Below are 21,602 nucleotides of genomic sequence, written 5' to 3'. Positions count from 1 at the left end.
GTGGCCTTTGATAAGTGACAGCGAATCAGAGTAGAGAACGGCCAAGTCTTCTGAGATGAGCTGAACTTTGGTGTACTGACATAATATTTCTATTTCTACCATGTACATATGTTCAGAAAATATTTTTCCAGAATTTGTCACACACAATGCTAATCATTTTTCAAACATTGCTGTAAGCGTAGTGGTTTGTCAACATTAATCACAACTACTACTCAGTGTTTCACCAATGTCATTGTCAAATTAATTATAATAACAACCTTCTGCGCTACTTTCTGTAGCCCTTTTATGTTTTCCACCTGCATAATTCATTATTTTCCTTCCCTCCTGCTTTTGACATGTAACTTATCAGGCTCCCGGAAAGGATTTATTAAATTGTGTTTGGTTTTGTTTGAGGAATTTAACCTGGAATTTCCCAGATTGGACCAATAGAAAGCACAAAGAAGATGATTATAGATACTGTTTGTAACATCAGCAGTTCTGATTTTTGCTAGCATTTCAACATGACCACAAATTTCACAGTGAGATGAGAAAACCCGACACACAACATCTTCAATTTCATATTCCACACGAGATATGTGTCAGTGAATGGACATTTGGGTAGCATACACCACGATAATATTTATTTTTTATGCACTTGAATTAAGTCATCACAGTGTTAGCATTTCATATTAATTATGATGAGGATGATACAGACGTAGAATACCAAGAAACAAGAACAAAATGTATTGACATATTTTCAAGTTGAACAGCATAATTGAAATATATCTGAGAATCTGAAATCCATACTATTATTGTTTGTATCTCCTAGAGCATGTATGTAAATTTTAACACGAGTCATGGTCAAACTTGATATAGTACAACACCTTTGAGGAAATTATATGGCTGAGCAACCTCTTGGTTTCTCAGCATCTGAGATCTTTACATTTCACCTAAGTTACTGACATGGCTGAAAGAGTAAACTATTGCTTGTCTTTGTATTCATTTTCTTTTTTTTTCTGCAGTACAATCTATTGTGCTTGTCATAAGTAAGACACATTTTATATTTACAAGTAAAATGCCTTTTCTAAATAGCATTCATCAGGCTCTGAGTTGATAACTCACCAATCACAAAGGGAACAGTTTGCATTAATTTAAAGTTGTCAAATATTAGAAATAAACAGCATTTTGAATATGGTGCCTAACATCAACTTATCATATCAATCATAGCAATTTTAGTATACATGCTACTTTGGTAAGCACATACATCCACTTATTTCCAGGTTGGTCCATTCAGCAGTAGCATCATATTTATCTTTAACACCTCACATGTGACTTCCACATTCAGGATGACCCTCCAGTGAAGTTGTGGGTGCCCCAGGCTTAATTTAAGCTATCTGACCATTCCAAAATTTTCACCTGTGTGCAAACGTTATCTCTGTGTCACAGAGGTGAAATAACATGATTCCAACTTGAAGCATAAACTGAACTGAAGAGAGTTCGCAGCCCACTAGGAGGCCAGCGGCTTTGGCTTGGCCAAGTTGGCCCTGACCCTCGCCTGGTCCACGGCGTCCAACATGTTCTTGCCGTCCATGGCCAGGGTGTGTGCTGCAGCTAGCATCTGCTTCTTACACTCCTCCTTCAGAGAGGTGATGGCATTCTGCTGGGCCAGACGCATCTTACTGATCAGCTCCGCCATGTCGTTGTTCAGCAGCTTCTGGGTGCCCTCGATCTGTGGGGACGACAAACACAAACAAACACAATGGGTCTCTTTTTTTTCTTACCAATGTTTGGATCTTTGAAAAACAGACATACAAACCATGCATGCAAATGATGATAAGGATACAGAGTTCAGTATGCAAATTGATTGTTTTTGAAGCTGGTAATGCATCCCATATAAATTTTGTTTGCATCTTGATTGATAAGTGAAGGCATCTGGCTTAGTGGATTTGTAGAAACAGTGATCTAATATGCAAGCTATGGCTTTTGTTTGTCCTCAGTCTAAGAGGAAATTAAACATGGAATGGTCATTGACTGTCTGCATCTTTGTGTTCGTAGTGAAGTTCTGTCAGAGGATGAGGATGCCTGTCTTGTTTCAAACAGTGGCAAACAGAAGGACCAACATGAGGAAAAATCTATGAATAAAGAAAGGAAGGATAGAGATGAGAATACCAGAGAGGAAACGAGTTGCAGAGATTGTACTGTACCTCTGTCCTGATGGATTCATGTAAGGTGGGCAGTATTTCATCCACGTTGTGGATCAGCTCCCGTAAGGTCAACCCTACAGTCTGCACACAGAGATAAAGAAGGAGAGTTCATTGGCTGTATAGCTCTATAAGGCTCTATAGCTCCAGGATACTTGGTGTTAATTCAGCTTCAACTTTTTAACTTTTTTACCTGAAAAAACTTTGGTTATAAAACAGCTGCAAATGGCAAAATCAAAGTAAAAAACATTACGTGCTCTGTTTACAAGATTTGCCTCACTGTACCTTGACAATGCTGATGTATTGATCAGGCTGCAGTGTGGTGATGTCATTCTTGAGCTGGACGACAACCTTGACCAGGTTCATGACGGACTGGTACACTTTGTCATCAGAGCGATCCAGCTCGGCTGTGGGGGCAGGCTGAGAAAGAGGGAATAATGTGTTGCAATAATTAAATAGTCACATTCATTACTTTGCACAAAAGGTTGGTGGACAAAGTTTTAAATGGATGGTGTGTCCTTTCAAAAAGAGGTCATTTCCCCCCCCCAAGTTGATTGAGTCCAACCTATATTTTATTAATCTAATTATCAAATCTATTAAAATTAAATGGGCTTTTTTCAGTGGGATAAAAAGATATAATCCACAAAAATAATTTATTCAATTACCTGTGCTGTGAGACGTGGGGGTTTCTCTGGTGGTGCTGCAGTGCCGAAGGATGGAAGATATAAGAGACCCAGAGAGAGAGAGAGAGCGACAGGAGAGAGAGACAATAGTAAGGCATCATAATGACTGGATGAATTTTTAAATTACTACTTTCTTTCTTAGAGAACTCACCATGTTCAATCTCAGGTTCAGGGGACTAAAAAAGGGAAAAACAAAGATAAATATCATAAGGACTAGAAAATAACAAAACCACACTGTATATAGTATCACTGTCAAAATACTTGACAACCCATGTAGACTATAGTAAACTGACATCCAACGGTTAGCACAAAGTCAAGCATGGTAAATAAAAAAAAACACAACTCATATTTCAAACAAAAACGTATTCGTAGATATAATTTAGAATCCACCTGACAGAAGCACCTAAATATATTCTAAGTGTAATCTTTCTCTTAGAAATCATTCCCAAATTCCCAAACAGAATGAACAGGCATGAACAGGACACCTACCACTTGGCTGGCAGGGTCCTCTGGTCCCATGGGGTCCTGCAAAAGAACAGGCAGGTTCATTTTATAGAATACGGACATGGACCCTCTCTTTGGAACTGCTATCAGGGGCACATTCAATTCAAGACTAGCGGGGCGTCCAGAGTGAACGAACGGGGTGACAGTGTTTAACGACGCTCCGTTCCGCCTGGCCACCAGAGGCAAATTCAATTCAGGAGCGAGGCGACACAGAGACAGAGAGAGCGGGTTGACAAAAGTTAATGATGCTCTGTTTCCCACCAGGAGTCTCTCTTCCTTCTCCAGCCACTTTTCATCCTCCATCATCTGCTGTTTCTGCCTGCGGAGAGTGTCCTGCATGTGGTGCCTCTCCATCTGCCACAGGCGCTGGGCGTCTTCCTTGCTGTTTGGTTCCACCCGGGGGAACTCGTTCTCCTAGTGGAGTACCAGGGAAATATGAATGGCTGGTTGGGAACATGCATACACATACATATAGACTGATATAGACTAAAAAGCAGCAAAAAGTTCACTTACACACACACATGAATACAGAAACAGACACAGAAATGCAGAGATAAACCCTCTAGATAGAGAAGACGTTCGGTGTTCTTACCCCCATGCTGCGACGCCGCGGGGACATCTTCGGCGCCGCCAGGGTGTTCATCGAGTCAACGGGGGACTGATAATCACATGGGCTGGCCAGGTCAGGGGAGCTGGCACACAACGCCTCGTTCAGCTGCACAGGCACACACACACACACACACAGAATTGACATAAATTGCTTTTTAAGCCTGCCAACTTGTATGTACCAGTATCTTTAGGGACTGCATGGATACACTATTTTACCTGAATGTGCAGACCGATACTGAGCGTGTTCCCAAACCGCCCCGGTTTCATTCTTGAAGGCTGGAGTAAAGGAACAGATAAAAAAATGTATAGAAGCATGTGCATTCATCGTATTTGAGTAATGTGCTGTATTTTGCAACCTATTTTGCAAAAGCAAGTGAGTCTGACGTGGCTTCATACCTTGGGAGGAGGCTCATTGAAGGTGAACTTGGTGTCAAAGTACTTAGTGGAGCGCGCTCTGTCCCTCTGTCTCTCCACCTCCTGCTCCTTCTCCATCTTGTGGACGTCACTGGGAGATTTCAGACAATAGTTCATATCATATTATTGTGAGACAAAATCACAGCTTGCGTGCTCTTATTGCACAACACTAGCTCCTGCACTAAATGGATTCAAATGGATGGCTTGCCGATAACTACTGTGTTATGGGCAATCAGCAATAGAGAGTAGCAAAAATTGACATTTATTTACATGAAAATGCTGTGGATTATTACTTTTAAGTTCCAAAACGCTGTAGATCCATATTGCGGGAAAAAACATGACTGTAAATTCATCAATGAAGATCCAATCTGTGTTATCACTTTGTCATCCGAAGGGACTAAGGCTACTTTAATTTTGTGCTATCAGTCACTTTTTCAAATGGAAGATGATTCACTTTGGAATATAACTTCTTCTGTAGATGAGATTGAGTTTATTCTCTGATGGTGAAATACCTGATCTTGACCACCAGCTCAGTGAAGTTGGGTCTCTCTCTGGGGTCGTAGGACCAGCACCGGGTCATGAGGGAGTAGAGGGCAGGAGGACACTCGTCTGGCTTGGGCAGCCTGATGCCCTGCTCCAGTTGGTTGATTACATCTCTGTTCTCCAGCCAGAAGAACGGCTGCTGCCCGCGACTCATTATCTCCCACACACACACGGCTATGGAGAAATGCACACAGAATAAAAAAGAAAAAAAGCTTAGACACATTCATTATTCATCGTGAAATGCTGTGATGAGGCTACAAAGGGAATATTTAAGTGATAACGATGAGCCAATATCTGTACGTTACTACAATAGGAAGGACAATAATGGATTGGCTTTCAGGAGCGGCCAGACAATTCACAGTGGCAAAGAGGTCTGTGTGGTGACTTGAGCCAACAAAAGTAAAGTCAGCGAGGCAAAGCATTCAATTGTTATTTTTTTTTTAATTTCCTGTTCCAAGTAAACCATACATCACATGGATAGGGTTCAAATGGGGCTCTTGTCCTGCCACTCACAAAGTTCTCTCCTAGAATATGATCATCTATTTGTTGCCTAACAAAGTCACTACCATCATCAATTAAAACAAGGCAGGATACCAAGCAAACATGTTGACATTGAATAGGTGTTTATATAACAGTCTGGACCAATGTTGAAAACTGCCAAAATGAAATTTGAGATACCATCCGTAGTTGTCCACAGCTGCTACCTGCATCGTTTTGGAAAATTGGGACCTAAATATCTTTCTGACATCAGTTCAAAACAGTTTCCAAAGTTGTTTTCATGTGATTTTTTACTGTGCATGCTTGGGTTGACATTGAACTTGGCCACCACCTGCATGTCGCCATGTGTGAAATGCTTGTTGGGCATCCTTTGGAAAACAGTTTGCTGCTTAAAAAGGAGCATCTTTTACCTTTGAGGGGTAAGATGTTAGGTGGAATGTCACATCTCACCCCTCCCATAAAGGTTTTAGACGTGAGTGCCCTTTCCTGTCTTGCGCCCCAGCCCTCCAAAATGTCTTTGCACTGTCCTGCTGTGGATTAATGGTTTAGAAGCTTACCAAACATCCAGACATCACTGGCTGAGGTGAAACGTCTGAAGTTGATGGACTCAGGAGCCATCCATTTGATTGGCAGTCGAGTAACAGACGCTGCGATGGAAGAGAGACATCAGCATTTTTCACTAAACACATTCAACACTCTTCTGTATATAAATGTAAACAGGTACATTTTCAAAATAAGGCAAGTATATTACGTATTTTGTAAGAATTGGTGACTGAAAATTAATTTTTTGCTCTACCTTTGTAGTATTCTTCTTCCTCTATGTATCTAGAGAGACCAAAGTCACCCAGCTTCACACAGTCTGGACTGGCGACTAGCACGTTCCGAACCGCAATGTCTCTGTCACAACACAAGAACAGGAAAGTGATGGAAAGAAAGGATAAGATATCAAGTTTATGTAGGTAAAACTAAAAATGTAGATAATACACACAAGTACCCTTTGTAGGGGAACGTGATATCCATATTATCATTGAATTGATATGGCTCTTGTTAATTTCCAAAAAGTTCTCTTCTATATTTAACAAAATTTATTTGTCTTTGACTACATGACAGAAATCGAAAATAAATCTTTAGGATTTTTATTTTATTTTGGTAAGCTTTGGAGGCAGAGATTTAAGTAATTTTTTTCATTTAACTAAAATGTGTTTAAAGCCTTATTTTAGTTTTAGTGTTTGTTATAGTCAGGCCTTACTATAATAATCATATTGAAAGGTGATGAAGCATACTGAAAACTGAAAACTGAAAACAGAACGACAGAAAGGTTACTCTACAATGTTAACCACTGATTAACATGTTTTATTCTTAGTTCATCCAACACTTCAGATGTAGGGTTATGTGGACAGGAGACAGCAGTAAAGATTTGATAAAGGCCAAAAAGAACAACTAGCAGGAGAATTATTTCTTCTTTCAATTATCCACCATTCAGAACCTTTCATACAACGATAGCCGCATCATGTGAAGCTTATAAGTTTGAAGTTTTTAAATGAGCTAAAATAATTAGAAATCTGCAAATTGGCCCATGGTGATCGATTGTCTTTGATGGTGGAATTATTGAAGCATCAGTTTGATTATGATGTAGTATTCCATAGGCATTAGCAGAAAGAACTGAGGCTTGTGGGGCATCACTTTAACAACTGCTTTAACTGGCTGTCTCTGGTGCTTTAGGGTTTTGTGAGATTTATCATGGATCAAAGTACAGTTGATGATCCACCTGATGAAGATACTGATAGTCTGATTCTGCCCGAATCAGTGACTGAATTGGAGAAATTCAGGGAACTCCCCAAAATAGCTTGGGGCTCTCTGGATGAGTTGGAGAGAAGCGATGGGCTTTCAGAGAGAAGGCAGAGCCAGGCCTCCTCGAAGGACAAAAACAGATCCTGGCCGTCTGCTATTTACCCACGCTGTGTGGCGATCAGCAGAGAGGAGAAGCTGCTATCCGCTCCACTGGAAAAATACCCCAGCAGCCCCACAGTGAGGAGGCATGGGTCAGGGAGCAGGGCTTCAGGATCTGTGAAGTCCAACTCTGCTGTGACCCAACCCATAAAGGAAATGGAGGAGGATGCTCAGGTGTCTTTGACCATCATCAGCCCACTGGCTCAAGAAAACACAGCAAATGAAATGTCTGATCCGGTGGAGGATGTCCCAGGAAAAGACGCTGCTAAGGGCAAATGCTCCTTTTGGAAGAGGGTGAGAAATTTCTTCAGAAAGAAGAAGAAGACCAATGTGGAGAAAGTGATGGAGCAGAGGGATGCTGATGAGGTAATTATATCAAACCGTAGAGACCTAATTAATTAATAGTTTCTTTGAATGTGATCTCAGCTTTCTGGCTGCCTAGCTATTTGCTGTGGCAAATACTATGTAGTAAAAAACAATATAAAAGGAATGTGCACATTTTCCATGCAGGATGAAAGCCAATTTCCTTTGTGTTTTCTCTTCATAGGAGACTGGATCCACAAGAGGCCGCTTTGCTGGTTGGAACCTACTAAAACTGTTCAAATAATGTCTTACGGGGCACTGAAACACACATCTTTCATTTCTCCAACTTCTAGAATAAAGTCATATAAGCATCCATTTTTTTGTGTTTCAATATCACTATTAAAAAAAAAAAAAAGTTACAACTGAAACAAGTTTGCCAAGTCTAGGTTCAGTTCTGACTTCAGTCTGATGTCTAAGATTAATATAGAAACGACAGTGGACGTTTAACTTTAGATTAGGACTCTCTTTTGAACGTTTCAGAACAAGCCTACAGAAAGCAAAGGCTTTTAAAACTAATTTGGATTTTTAAACAACCTGACATGGGCTTATTTTTTTTCCTTGATTGATTCCTTGATGATTGAAGCTCAGTTTCATATCTTTAGGAATAGATCTGAAACATTTCTAAACAGTGTATAGTCCTTGAAATGGATGGATAACACAGTATCTATTACATGGGATCTTTCCCTTTCCATCTTCCACATCATAAACACATCATGGTAATCACAAGATATCTGAAGAGACCACTCCTCAAAATCTTCAAATCATTCCAGGAAAATAACTCTGTGTGATCTTTATAGCAAGTCACAAGTTGTGCCTCCTCAAGAACCACAAAGATCTTTTGTTATGGCAACAGAGTCTCTTACCCCCTGTCTAAATATATGATCTCACAGCCTGGTCAGTTTCTGCAAAGACATACAAACACCATCGCTCCACACAAACAGCAGTGTGGGTTAGTTGGTGAGTGTGCAGCAGCTAGTAATGCTGTAAAAGTGAAAAGTGGCAAAATTGGCTACCATTCAGAACTTGAGGCCTTGGTCCTGTGGATAATGGTTTAAAGGACCTGATAGACTTACAATGCATTTGTGATTAAGTTCTTGGGGTTTTGGTTATCTAAGAATTGTCAAATCATTTGCTTTAAATATTTTATTTTCTTATGATTCTTTAGTTATTTCCTGTAAAATGATAAGCTTATATTTGGCATATTAACAAATATGTAGCCAGGTGGTCTTTGATCAATTTCACTTTAAAGATTTCATGACTGTGTTAACTTGCAGAAGAACAAACCGTTACAGATTTAGCAGTTGGACTATTTGATTATGTCTATTATTCTACTACTTGTTCACTAGTTTTTTCAGTCAGGATAAATGTGTGCCTCAAGACTGGCCTGAGCCTTAAATTCATGTGGGTTCTGTTTTTGGCATTTTATCATGTGATAGGAACAGCATAAATAAAATATATTGATAGTATCACCAACTCCCCGAAGAAAAGATAATATAAAAACACAAAATAAAAAGTGTCTTTCACCTGTGCACCATGTTGACCCCTTCCAGGTACACAAGGGCTTTGCAGATCTGCAGGCTGAACAGCACTAGGGTTGTATTGGTCAGCATGTGCTGGTTGTCTGTTAGGTAGTTCCCAAGCTGCAGGAGAGTCAAGAGTTCAGTTAGACTGGGCTTCACTTAAACTGGAGGAGTTCTGCTTTCACTCCAACTGGAGGATATCTGCAATAACATACAAGCTACAATTGTTGTCAGTTACAACTGTCTATTAATATGACTTTTGTTTTACAACCATGCTGAGATGCAAAAAGTGGCTCATATTGCTTTTGGATATGTCAGACCTAGGTTCAGTGGATTAGACGCTCTGTAGTTCTTATTTTCTTATCTCACTCCTGCTGATAATGCAGAGTGACTTCCTCTCAAACAAAAGAGCCAGTTTCAACTTTTGAGCTCGGCTAAAAGAAAATCATGCTTGGCACCAACCTCTCCATGCTGATAGAGCTCCATAACGATCCAGACAGGATCCTCCTCTATGATTCCAATCAGTTTGACGATGTGGGGATGGTCGAGGTTCTTCATAATCACTGGAAAATACATAAAGATCACAAATTACTATCATTATTATTATTAGTAGTAGCAGTAGTAGTTGTGGTCGCAGCAGTAGTAGTAGTAGAAGTAGAATTAATATCATTATTATTATTATTAGCATTAGCATTATTATTGACATCATCACATCATCATGTTATTATTTTCTACACATATTTTTTACGTACCTGCTTCACTCATGAACTTCTCCATAACATCAGGTGAACAGTCTTTGCAGGTTTTCACTGCCACGCTGGTCCTGTCTCCATTCTGCTCAGTTAACAAGCAAAGAAGACATAGTGATGCTGTGAGCAGAACACCGACGCTCACATGCACACACTACCACAATATGTGCACAATGCTTGAACAATGTCATTGTGTTGTGGAAGATACACTTACTCGTTGTTTGTAAACTCCATCGTAGACCTCCCCGAAAAACCCCTCACCAAGAATTCGACCAAGAATAATGTCGTCCCGGTCAATCCCGTACTTCACAACTAGAGAGGCAAGCATAAAAAAGTGTAATAATGTCAATTTCTCAAAGTTCAAAACTCAGTTCAATCAGTTTTTGTTTTATTTTTCCAAAAGAATGAAGACAAGCTTCCTACACACCTGATCTCGGCCTTTCATCAAGAATCTCACAATAAATATCTGACCCTGAAAACAGAAAAAAACAAGTTATAGCACAAATTTCTCAGTCAGAATTACACCAGCCATTAATATGCTTTTTAAAGATTTTTTGTAGAATAATGATGGAGAAGTTTGGCTCTTAGAATTGGAAATGGAGATTATATGCATTGCCAAATGCAGGTTGTGGGAAACAATGAAAAGTGTCAGCTCACCCATACTGTATCTGAAGGAGCCGGTCTCCCTCCTGCTTCAGAGACGAGACAGAATGAGAGAAAGCCCCGGTCATAAATATTACAGTTACAGCTCCTTAGAGCACTGACAGAATGATACAATAAAACAGCCTCTCTCGTCAATAAATCTTCTAAGTCTAACTTTTCATTTCATATTACAACCAAAGGGAATGAGCCCAGCATGGATTCTGCAGCTACACATCGACTGAAAGAAGACACAAGTCTAAAATTTGTACAATAGAGTAGCCGAAATCCACTCACTCTGTAGGGATCTCAGGTAGGGAACTTCGTGCATTAGCATCTAAAAGTTAAAGAACACGGTTATTTCAAAGAAGTTAGAATAATAAAGCTTAAGAGACTTAAAAGAAGACTGTAATTGTCAGAAAAATTTTTAAAAAGACAATTTATTTAAACATATTTAGGCTTTTTATTGCGATATTTTTCTACAGTTGGTGCTGTAACCTTTTGCTGCCCACACTTACACTTCCCTCATCATGAGTTTATGGAGATCATGGAGAGAAAACAACAGGGGAAGTGGCTCAACCCTGCGACCCCTGAGTAGTACAAACCTTTATTTGATCGGTAGATAAAGGAATCATCTGTGTTGTTCTCCAAGCGGCAGTAACCATCTATAAGATCCACCATGTTCTCTGCCATGGGGAACGTGGCCGTATTGACAGATAGAGGCTATCAGAAAGAATAATAAAAACATTTATCATTTACATAACAGATGACGCTGTAGGTGATTTTAGCAGTTCTGTTTCTGGACAGTGCACAGGATATTGTAATGGGCCGATAGCGGTGTTGTGATACTTACTTGTCTGGCCCCCTCTATGTCAAGGTTTATGAGGGCCTTGCCGTCGCTCTGAGATAAGCATTTGATTTTCTTGATCTGTTTGAAGTCGGCTAGAAACACAGGCTGGGAGGCATAAAGAAGTGACTACTCAAATGAGGAATGCAATAACAGTGAAATTATGATGGCACTGATTAAATATGCCACATTGTGTTAGGTTAATAACTGATGTAGTATCCTCTGATGGCTAACAATACAGTGAGATGTGATCGAGTTCCTTTTCAAAATATGTCTAGATATGATAATATGTTATGACAGTAAATGTCTGGCCCATAATTATATTACTTTGTGGCAAACACACCACAGAATACATTCATCCCACCAAACTTTCACAAGACAACAACACAATATATGATGAAAAGTATTTAATCCCTGCCAGAGAATACCTAAATTCCTGTAATATTTCCATCTCCTCCATGCTTACCGCTGAATCTTTCTGTGTGCGTTGGCGAATGCCCCTCCCACCGATGACCAGCTCCACCGACAGACTCCAGCCTTGCTGTTGACAAATAACAGCGGCGTAATGTTAGAAATATCAGACTGTAAACAACTGTAGATACAATGTTATAATCTGCCAAAATCCATATTAATGAATAAAAACTAGTAATCATAGGATTTAGTCTTTTTATACATTATGGAAAGCTTCTTGCTGCGTGTCATGCTGAACATAATCCTGCCACTCACCACCAGTTCACATGGGTAGACCTCTTCATCGTAGCTGACAAACTCTCTGAGGGTCTCAAAAAACTTGATCATGCACTCCTCCTCCTTGAGAGCGGCGTACTGTTGAAACGTCTGCTGGATCAGCTTCCGCAGCTGTTTCGACTGGAGCGCAACACGGCAATATGAAATTGTTTTTATCTTATTAGCAACACTGAGGTTAGAAAATGGCATTTACATAAAATACTTCTGAGAGGCACATGCAAGCTCAGATGAAGGTCAATGCTCACCGGTAAATAATGAAACTGGCACTAAACTAAATTTGTGGGTGTCTATTTTCAGAAAGTCAATTATACGTGTTGGAATCAAGGGTGAAGAAAGTTTACCTTCATGCTGTCAATCAGCTCCTTGGGAAAGAAAAGGTCCAGGCCAACATCCTTCCTTTATTTGTGAAACAAAATTCAGCAAAAAAAACTGTCACTGTCTGGTGAAAAGCTTGTATCTCCAAAATGTCTACTTTTTAGGAACTAATAAAAACTTTCTTGCTTTTAGCTTGACCACCATGTATTTTTGACATTATCCACTGGGGTTTTGAAAGAGTAACAAGGTTTCCACATGACAACAGCGATATGACTTAATGGTGATATTTTGTAGAGAATAAAAAATTAACTTACTCTAGCAGCTCAAAGTTAGACTTCTTCTCTAGACCTTTTGCATTCATGTCTTTATAGAACCTCCTGCAACATAAACACAAAAGAATATGAGCAACTGATCAATTCTACACAACTATGTTTTTCATCCTATAACACAAACGCTGCGAACAATAACTATACATACTGATCTATCATTATATTCTCATAATAATGAATCTATATATCAGCTAACCACCTAACCCTGCATCACTGTGCTCTAAGATCCAAATATTATTCTATTTACATTCACAACTTGTTTAATATAAATCCCAACCACCTCGCCCTTATCACTGAGCTCTTGGATCAGATCACTCCGGCTGTTTACGCAATGACCAGCAAGAGGGAAAGAATGCTGGGAGGAATGCACTGACTCACCTGATCTCCAAACAGCCGAGCTGCAGAGCCATCCCATCACTGACCTTACTGGCATGATACTGCATGTAATCGCTGCGGACCTGTCGGGAAGAAACAGAGAAACGAGAGCAACAGATTGTACGGTCATACTCAGACAATCACTGGACAAATACTCTGTACTTAAAGTAATAATCTGTGACATCTATCACAGATTGATATGACACAATAGTGATTCAAGCTATACCCAAAACATGAAAGCTTTTACATTTACTCAATTTGCTGTTCTAAACACCCAGTAGCAACTAGGCCTTTCTCAGTGAATCTTCTGGCACACCGGACGTGATGCGTTTTACGTTATCGGCAGCAGCAACAGTGGTTTGTTTGGAATAAATTTAAGAAGAGCTCAGTAGTTAGCATGAGCAGTGACAGACAAAGGAAAGAGCAACACCCACAGAAACTCAAACTTCATCAACAGAAAATCCAAAGAAAAAGACGTCACATTACTGGACACACTGTTTGATTGACAGGTGATCTCTGGCAAGTGCAGTGCAGAAACACCACAGCAATGAGCGCTTAGCTCCAAAGATGCAGCCAAAATTTAAAAAAAACAAGAAGTGATATAGACTTCCATACAGTTAAAGGACAAAATATATATATATAAAATTATGTAACCATACACTAATAATATAATGTTGTGCAGCTTGTTACCTGTTGGTAAAAATAGAGCAGTGTAGTTCTGTCTTCTTTGAATTTTTCCACGAAATTGACAGGGACGTATCTGACACGGAGGTCATACCTGTAGTCAAGAGGAAAACCTGTTAAGCATTAAGATTACCAACTACCATGCTTTAATATCATATAGATATCTCACATCACATAGATAACATTCAAACAAACACACACTGAGAAGACATCAATCATAACAAGTAATCCATCTGTGACCTCCATTCAGCTTCCACATGCTGGCTCTCATAGCGCTGCTCCACCTCTCCGACGGTCAGGTCTGGATGAAGCCAGTGAAGCTCTTCTGACTTCAGGTGCTTCAGCAGGAGGCCGTAGCACGCTGAGTGCTGGATGTTTGGCCCCAACCGACCGCTGATCAGGATCGACCGGATGATTGCCTGGAGGGGACAGGGTGAGCAGAAAGGCCTGATTCAAACATTTAATTATGAATCCTTAACAAGTCAGTACTCGGTACCTGCTTCAACTTTATGTCGGAGCACAATTAGTCAATCTCTTCCACTGAAAGAGGGGAAAAGATAGCTTCTTTGTGTTAGAAATTAAACAAATTTAATAAAGATCCACAGCTCTTTGGTGCTCTTTGGTTTAACTTTGCTGCATCCTCAAAAAGGGCAGAAAAAAACTTCTTGGCGCAGGTACAGGAAAAACACGCTTCAACCTTGACAGCCTTGACAGGTCTTCTTCAATTTGTAACGCAACAAAGCTCATATTTCCCAATTTTTCACAATATTCCTGCCACTTCAACTCTTTATCATATTTCTGGATCACTCTCACCCTGATTTGCCAGGAGCTGTCACATTTGACCAGCTTGAAGTTCTTGCCAAGGTTGTTGTTGGTGGAGAAGCACACTTTGAGGATCTTGATGGGCCCATCCCCGGTGAAGTGCGATTCGGGGCTGAACTCGGGGCCGTTTTGGCCTGGACTGGGCACCTTCCAGGACAGGGTGTCACCGGACATCACCTCGTACATTCTCAAGGTCGGGGCGACACCATCATATCCACATCATCCTTTCCACAGACAAACAGAAATCAGAATGAATCAGGGAGCAGTGGGTCAACGTTGTTATGCCACCCATGCCTTGTTAGTGGTAAGTATTTAGACACTTGGAAAGTTTGCTGTGAAAATCATATTTTGTTGTGCTACGGAATGAACAATCCAATCTATCTGATATAACATGGGGTGCTAGTTTTCTGGCTTGAATGCATTTATTCAGTGAAGACCTATGCTGACAGCACTACCTCAGGTTTCAAGTACTCTAACATATGCTAAGCACTAATAGCAGCATACACATTGTCCTGTATGCTAAATTCACAGTATTAAAGTCATGCTAAGTGTCACATCCATGCTGTGATCCCGTGCGATGTGGCCATGACTCACATCAGTCAATTCTGAGATCAGCTGATTACATTCCTTCCCTCTTATGATTTCAAGTGAGGGCCTGTGTGATTCATAAGGCAAAATCGTGCCAGTGTAGAGACTTGTAGATACTCTCACCTAAATCAACAGGGGAAAACTTTTTCATCTTCTCCCTGAAGATGCAATTTTTTATTACATAGCTGTCTCAAACACAATGTTGAACTCAGTGCCTTGAGAAAACTACCTGACTACAGGCTGACAGGGAAAACAGACGGTTTGAAAACAAGACGAAAACACTCCAAACCATCCAACCCGAAACCAAACAGTGAAAGTGAGAGACAGAGTGGAACAGCTACCCGCATAGTAGCATCTCAGCTCTGGGCAGTTATGCAACCTCTGATGATTTGTTCTACATGCACGGTTCTGAGGCGAAACAAGTCCTCAAACTGTAGGAGGGAGGCAGCTCTTGTGTTTGTTCTGGCCTTCTTGAGACATTAATACCTCATGAGCAACAAGTCCTAGAAACAGGAGATTCTGCGCCAACCGCCTAGGTTTCAACACACATAACCGTCACTGCAGATCATAAAAGCTTAAGTACACAGCCACAGCTACGCGCCTGGAAAACGGTCACCTCAAATGTGCACACTAGGTGAAAAACTGAGCAGTCACACATCATCTGGCTACACCTGACATTAAAAACGGCAGCAACTTACTGATGCATCAAATGAAATATCAAGAAAATGCATCAAGAGCTGCTCTGACCCTAAGGACTCAAGTGTAAATCTGACTCCCCACTCCTCGCGTTGAATCTCTGCACTGTCAATCAAAAAAATGAGGCCACACTGACTCAGCAAACACAGAGTAAAAGTAAATACAGAGTAAATAACTTTAATAGGACCTTGTCGACACATCTGGCTATGAAGTAGAGATATCCGCCGGTTACCCACCTCACGATACCGTCCATTAGAAACGCGCTACTCGGCTGTCATAACGTGTCTTCCTCATAAATGAAGCCCCGCGCTGTTAAGTCTGCTGTGTTAGGGAGCTGCACTGTGTTGGTTTCTCTCAGGGCTTCCGTCGCTGTTGGACAGGGTGCTGTTTTGTTAGCCTGAGGCCATGAATTCCTCAACAGGGCCCTGTGTGTGTGTGTGTGTGTGTGTGTGTGAGTGTGTAGTGAGAGAGACAGCGAAAGGAAGAGAGGGAGAGAGCACCTTGCACCACCACCTGGGTGTGGGAGGCCTGACAGAGGGTTTAGTGGGGAGAGGGTAAAGTTTAAGAGTAATACTAAAGCTATCCATAGGTTATGTTAAGCCTATAGGACGTATGAACACATTCCTCAGTTCATGTGACAAGCAGAAGAATAACAAATGAGTGAACCTAGTCACATATCGATTGAATAGATTTCACAGTATGATATAGATTACTACAAATGTTCATAAAACATCGTAAAAAATCCCCGTGCCCAAATATTGTGCATGTATCACATGTTCTGAGGAAACAAAAAAATGACTTCAAAATGTCAGGGATGACAAAGAGACAGAGAGTTTCAATGAATGGCTTATTGCATAGTGGATAGTGGTGGGTTGTGAACTTTTTGAAGAACTAGTCAAAGCAACAACAAAGAAAAAATCCATAATCAGCCCAGTCTAGACTGAATGATATAACACCAATTAACAAAAATGCCATTTTTGTTGTTTGATGTTAGGAATTGTCTTTTCGCTTTCTGTCTTTCTTTTGAACGAGCAACATCTCTGTGACCTCTAGCCTGGTTCACATAACAAGTGTGTGAGACTTGATCTCTGTATAGTTTTAATCTTTAACAGGTAAACACTAAAACTCAGAACAATGAGGCACAGATAGGCAAGCACTGGGTCTCGCCTAACGGGAACAAGCTTAGTAGAAAAATGAGTGTGTGGCCTCTTTGAGAGCGTTGTGAGTGCTGGGGTTGTATTTCAAGTGGTTATTTCATTTCACTGTACACTCAAACGAAAACTTGAAACTCCACTACACTAAATCAAAAACCGGGTAAGGTATGTCAAGAATTGCTCATGATTTCGTCAAACAATATTCTACCAAACACTTTCGGAGCAGGAAAGACTTGTCAAGCAGACCGAGCATTCAGAGTATATTACAACAATAAGCGAATGTCAGGCACTAAACCATATCATGCACAAAGGCATGAATTTAGATCGCTGACAGCCATGAACTCCTTTCTTCTGGTTGTTTTTAACCGCATTCTAGTCTATTAAAGTGAACAAAAGCAACGCTTCCCAGGCAGGCAGGCGCACACTGTTGATGCCTCTCACACACTGTCATGCTGGCACTTGAGTTGTTATGGTAACAAATGTTCCCGAGGGAGATATTATCACACTCGGAGACCTAGGTGGAGCGAAGAAACTCTTTCAACACACACACACAACCACAAGAGAGGCCATGTGCAAGTAGGACGACGATTTGGAATATTCATTACCCAAACCCTTATCCATGAAAGCATCCATTTTAAATTTTGAGTAAATCCTACACACTGGTGATTGCCATTTCCCCATCCGTGAACAACTGTGTTTTGCTGAAAGGGTTATCTAACAGCGAGATGTCAGGGGGGGGGAAGTGAATGACAGCAACTGATTCTGGGTGACAGATAGTGACAGATGAGATGGAATTCCACAGCAACTGTCGGAGGAGCGTGCAACCAACTGTGTCAGGGCCGCGTCTGACAGGAACAGCGGACTGTTGAGATTTATTTTACAGCAAGTCCACAGAGAAATTATTCCCATAAAGAGCATAGGTAAATCAAAATCAAATGGTAAGAGAATGTATCAAAAATGATAACCTCATGAGTACTATAAAATTTCTTATATTCTGAATATGACGAAAAATATGAGCCTCATAAATTAGCCCTGATGAGCCCAATGTCAACAAAAGGTACAGCAACAGCTGGTTAGCGGCTGTGTTGCCTATCTTGCTCATGACATGGTCTGATTTCTTTGTTGAATAGCAGCTTTGTATTATTTGGTATGTCACATCTTTTCAATAATGACCAAATGCTTTAATGTGCATAATGGGCCAAAAAAAACAACAACAAATAAGCATGGCTGTTCACATACTTGCTGCTACAGCCTTTATTGCCTTTCTTGCTATTGTAGGTTATGAAGGCATTAGTATTCAAAAGGCTCTTACATGAGATAAATCTGAGGTTATCTCTCTGCTATCTTCCCCTATATTAAATGTACAGTGGTGCAGTGTATATGCCAGAATCTGTCATGACATGCAGTCCAACCTGAACCAATATCCATTTCATCCAGTATGTGTCATCAGATGGTTTAAATGTTGTTCAGCTGCTGTTGTTAGAAGCTACATTACAGGAAAACGCCAGCAACAAATGTAAAGAAATAAAATTCAAGCCAAGCTACCATGTTTGTTAATCATCATCTGACATTTTTTTTTTTTTTTCCCCAAAAAAAAGTTATATGAGGAAAATCTCACCTGCAACTGTGGTGTTGTGGTAAAATCTGACACATAACTGGTCTATCAACTTCACATCTGTCCTTGGGCATCACTAACTTGAACAGTATGACAAAGACCTACTTCTCTTTATGTTATAGAGTATAATAGCATGGTAGTTATTCAGTAATAGCACAGCCTCTTGTACTATTATTTCAGACTCGCCCCTTGTCTGCATGTTTTGCAGAGGGTCTGCATGTTGCAGCGCCATGACCCCAGGCACAGGAATGTGGCTGACTGCTTCACCACCTGCACAGACTTGCTTTGATAATGAGAAAACGTTTCACTCTGGGAGCAAAATGCCAGGTAGGCTACTTCACACTGTGCTATTAGCATGAATTCATAAGACAAATATATAAAATACAAATATACCAGCACAACTTGAACATTGTGCATATTTAAACTGTCCTACCATCACTGAACGAATAAAAACAGGCAAAATCATGTCAGTCAAACCGGAAACAAAAGTAACCATCAAAAGTTGGGAGCATTTAAGGTAGTCAAGTGTATTAATTTTAAATATAGGCCCATCTGTGTATCCCGTTAATCCCTGTAAACAAAGGCCTAGCAGCCACTCGTAGTATTAGCTGAGGTGAGTATTATCCCACTCACATCACCACCAGAAGTTGGAAACCCCTAGTATTGACATAAATGAATATGACATTTATTAATTTGGGGTCTTACCTTGAGTCTCGCTTATTTTCTTCCAAGAATAAAAGCTTGAGGAGAAAGTGTTAGTCCCCGCGGAGGGTTTAGGCCTGACAGTTGTCTCTCTCACACTGTTAGTCGAGGAGAAGTCGGCAGGTATTGACAAAGCCACTCCCTCACCTCTGCAATCCTTGGAAAGGTGGGCCCACTTCCTTATTTCATGAACCTCAACTGCTAAATATGGCGGATACGGGTTTGTTTTTGGTTTTTTTCTATCACAGTTTTCGAAAGGTGCTGTTTGCAGTTATAAGTGCTTTGTCTCACAAAACTTTTGGACTTGTCGAATTCGTCATCTTCAAATACAGAAATAGTTTCAACCTTGAGTGTTTGGGCAAATGTCAAGACCACGCTAGTTGGGACTAAATTAACTGGTAATAAACGTGTCATGTAGTTCCACAGTTTGATATGACAAAATTAGGCTATAATAACGTTATTTTATAAACTAATGTTGTCCTGCCGCATGTGACTTTCACTATAGCCTGCTCATTGCATTTTGGTTGAATGGTCATATGTTTCACTGTTAAGTCTGAGCTGCCATCTATAGTATTCCTGGATACAATAATCTCTTATTTCGTTTCCATTGAAAAACTGTTGGCGTTATAATGTAATTACAAGGGCTGAACAGCAGAGGGCGCTGTAAGCCTGAAAAAGCCAGGATTTAGAGGCTAAAGTAGTAAAGCAGGCTTCTTTTATTATTAATTCAGTATCACATAAGTTAAATAAATAAATAAATAAATAAGAAACAGCTTTACAACACAACCACCAGCGGTCATAATTTAAATCTCTCAGTGAGGACTATGTAGAAAATATCTAATAATATCTAATAATAAATATAAAACAAAAACTACAGTGCCACTGCTTCACCCCAAATGAATGTCATCTACGTGTACAACCATATATTTTTGTATTTTTTTTTAAACATATCTCTAAACATATACTGAATTACATGTGAAATGTATATATCTGTTGTTGTTTCAGTACAGGAATGGCTGGTGACAATCTCTAACCAGTCAGTTGTCCCTTTTCCTCATTGTGGCATCCAATAGGCTGCCTTGTTTGTTTTTTTTGTTTTTTTTTATTTGTGCCAGAGGGTTTGGAATAGCTGTGTGGACTGTGACAGCTGTAAGGGAGTTCAAGTCTGGGGCAGAGCAGGCAAGACCAGACCACACCCACCATCCAGAGCAGTGTCAAGAGCAAGAATCCACAACAGGTGCCTGTGAAACTCTGATTTGCATGTCAGACAGTAGCAAGCAATGGAATTTCACAATAATTACAATGGTTTCACTGTTCACTGGGCTGTATGACTGTGAAAGACCCATTAATGCAGACTTTTTGGGCTATCTCCTGCCTTGAAACCCCCTGAATCATCACCCCCCTCGTCTTGTTGTAGCCCTTGCTGGAAAAGTGAGGATGCCTGGAGCCGTGCCAATATCTGGGAATACAGGCTCAGAGGGCACAGAGGTGGCCTTCTGGCGTTCCCATGCAGCATATCTCTCGCTCCGCTCTCCGGGGACGTTCACAAGCTGCCTGAGGTGTTGAGGGAGGAGGCTCAGATACACTCTGGCGGCGTGCTGCAAAGGAGCTAATAATATGATTCACTGTTATCCTTTACATTCAGTGTCATCGTCGGTATATAACGTGACGATAGCATGAAAAACACTCGAGCAATGCAAGGCTCCAATGTCTTGATGTGTATCTACAGGCGCTTACCAATTTGGCAAGTATTTCTCAAGTGTGTGTGTGTGTGCATGGATACACACAATCAATATTTGTGCCTGCACTGTATGTACAGGTGCCTTGGTCTTGTCTTTTGACAGCAGTTTTTGTCTTTTGATACCAGTGTGCCTTGATGTTGACGTCCTTTGATAGCAATTCTGGCTCTGTCCACTAGAGGATTTATAACACAAATTATGTGATGACACGCTTGAAAAACGGTTCATTACATATTTCTTTGATGAAATATAAAACACTGTTTTTTCATGATTATTCTACCCACGTGACTCTTTTGCCTTGAACATCTGATGATGTGGTTTACTTGAAGAGCAAATA

The 21,602-nt window shown here is 40.4% G+C and overlaps 1 protein-coding gene across 2 annotated transcripts; it reads right to left on the bottom strand.

The window, feature by feature from the left end:
- Nucleotides 1-613: 613 nt before the first annotated feature.
- On the bottom strand, nucleotides 614-19,636 carry ptk2bb (protein tyrosine kinase 2 beta, b). 2 transcript variants are annotated; one of them, XM_078289944.1, is made up of 31 exons: nucleotides 19,530-19,636; nucleotides 14,763-14,995; nucleotides 14,190-14,368; nucleotides 13,956-14,043; nucleotides 13,269-13,348; nucleotides 12,876-12,938; nucleotides 12,588-12,642; nucleotides 12,226-12,366; nucleotides 11,966-12,040; nucleotides 11,506-11,607; nucleotides 11,258-11,375; nucleotides 10,950-10,989; nucleotides 10,671-10,705; nucleotides 10,441-10,485; nucleotides 10,228-10,325; nucleotides 10,017-10,098; nucleotides 9,727-9,827; nucleotides 9,269-9,384; nucleotides 6,228-6,328; nucleotides 5,989-6,078; nucleotides 4,903-5,107; nucleotides 4,373-4,481; nucleotides 4,193-4,252; nucleotides 3,960-4,082; nucleotides 3,629-3,781; nucleotides 3,353-3,388; nucleotides 3,015-3,039; nucleotides 2,846-2,880; nucleotides 2,466-2,600; nucleotides 2,184-2,264; nucleotides 614-1,708 (listed from the first exon to the last, which is right to left on the bottom strand). In XM_078289944.1, the coding sequence occupies exons 2-31, from the start codon at nucleotides 14,955-14,957 to the stop codon at nucleotides 1,487-1,489; spliced, it is 2,988 nt and encodes a 995-aa protein (XP_078146070.1). In that variant the 5' UTR covers nucleotides 14,958-14,995; nucleotides 19,530-19,636; the 3' UTR covers nucleotides 614-1,486. The 2 variants fall into 2 exon arrangements, with proteins under 2 accessions (XP_078146070.1, XP_071772518.1); XM_071916417.2 differs by having other exon boundaries at nucleotides 10,671-10,702.
- Between the last annotated feature and the right edge of the window lie 1,966 nt (nucleotides 19,637-21,602).

Source organism: Centroberyx gerrardi, chromosome 18, assembly GCF_048128805.1.
Source record: "Centroberyx gerrardi isolate f3 chromosome 18, fCenGer3.hap1.cur.20231027, whole genome shotgun sequence".
NCBI classification, from domain to species: Eukaryota; Metazoa; Chordata; class Actinopteri; order Beryciformes; family Berycidae; genus Centroberyx; species Centroberyx gerrardi.
The sequence above is the reverse complement of the archived record's forward strand: the minus strand, read 5'-3'. Positions and strand labels throughout refer to the sequence as shown.

What these genes read in the sequence shown, in the direction of transcription:
- ptk2bb (XM_078289944.1), bottom strand. Translation starts at nt 14,957, where the DNA reads ATGTACGAGGTGATGTCCGGTGACACCCTGTCCTGGAAGGTGCCCAGT. An exon ending in TATCTACCGATCAAATAAAG is followed by an intron (nt 10,990 to 11,257) that starts GTTTGTACTACT and finishes TTTAACTTTTAG; the next exon opens with ATGCTAATGCACGAAGTTCC. An exon ending in CTACCTGAGATCCCTACAGA is followed by an intron (nt 10,706 to 10,949) that starts GTGAGTGGATTT and finishes TCGTCTCTGAAG; the next exon opens with CAGGAGGGAGACCGGCTCCT.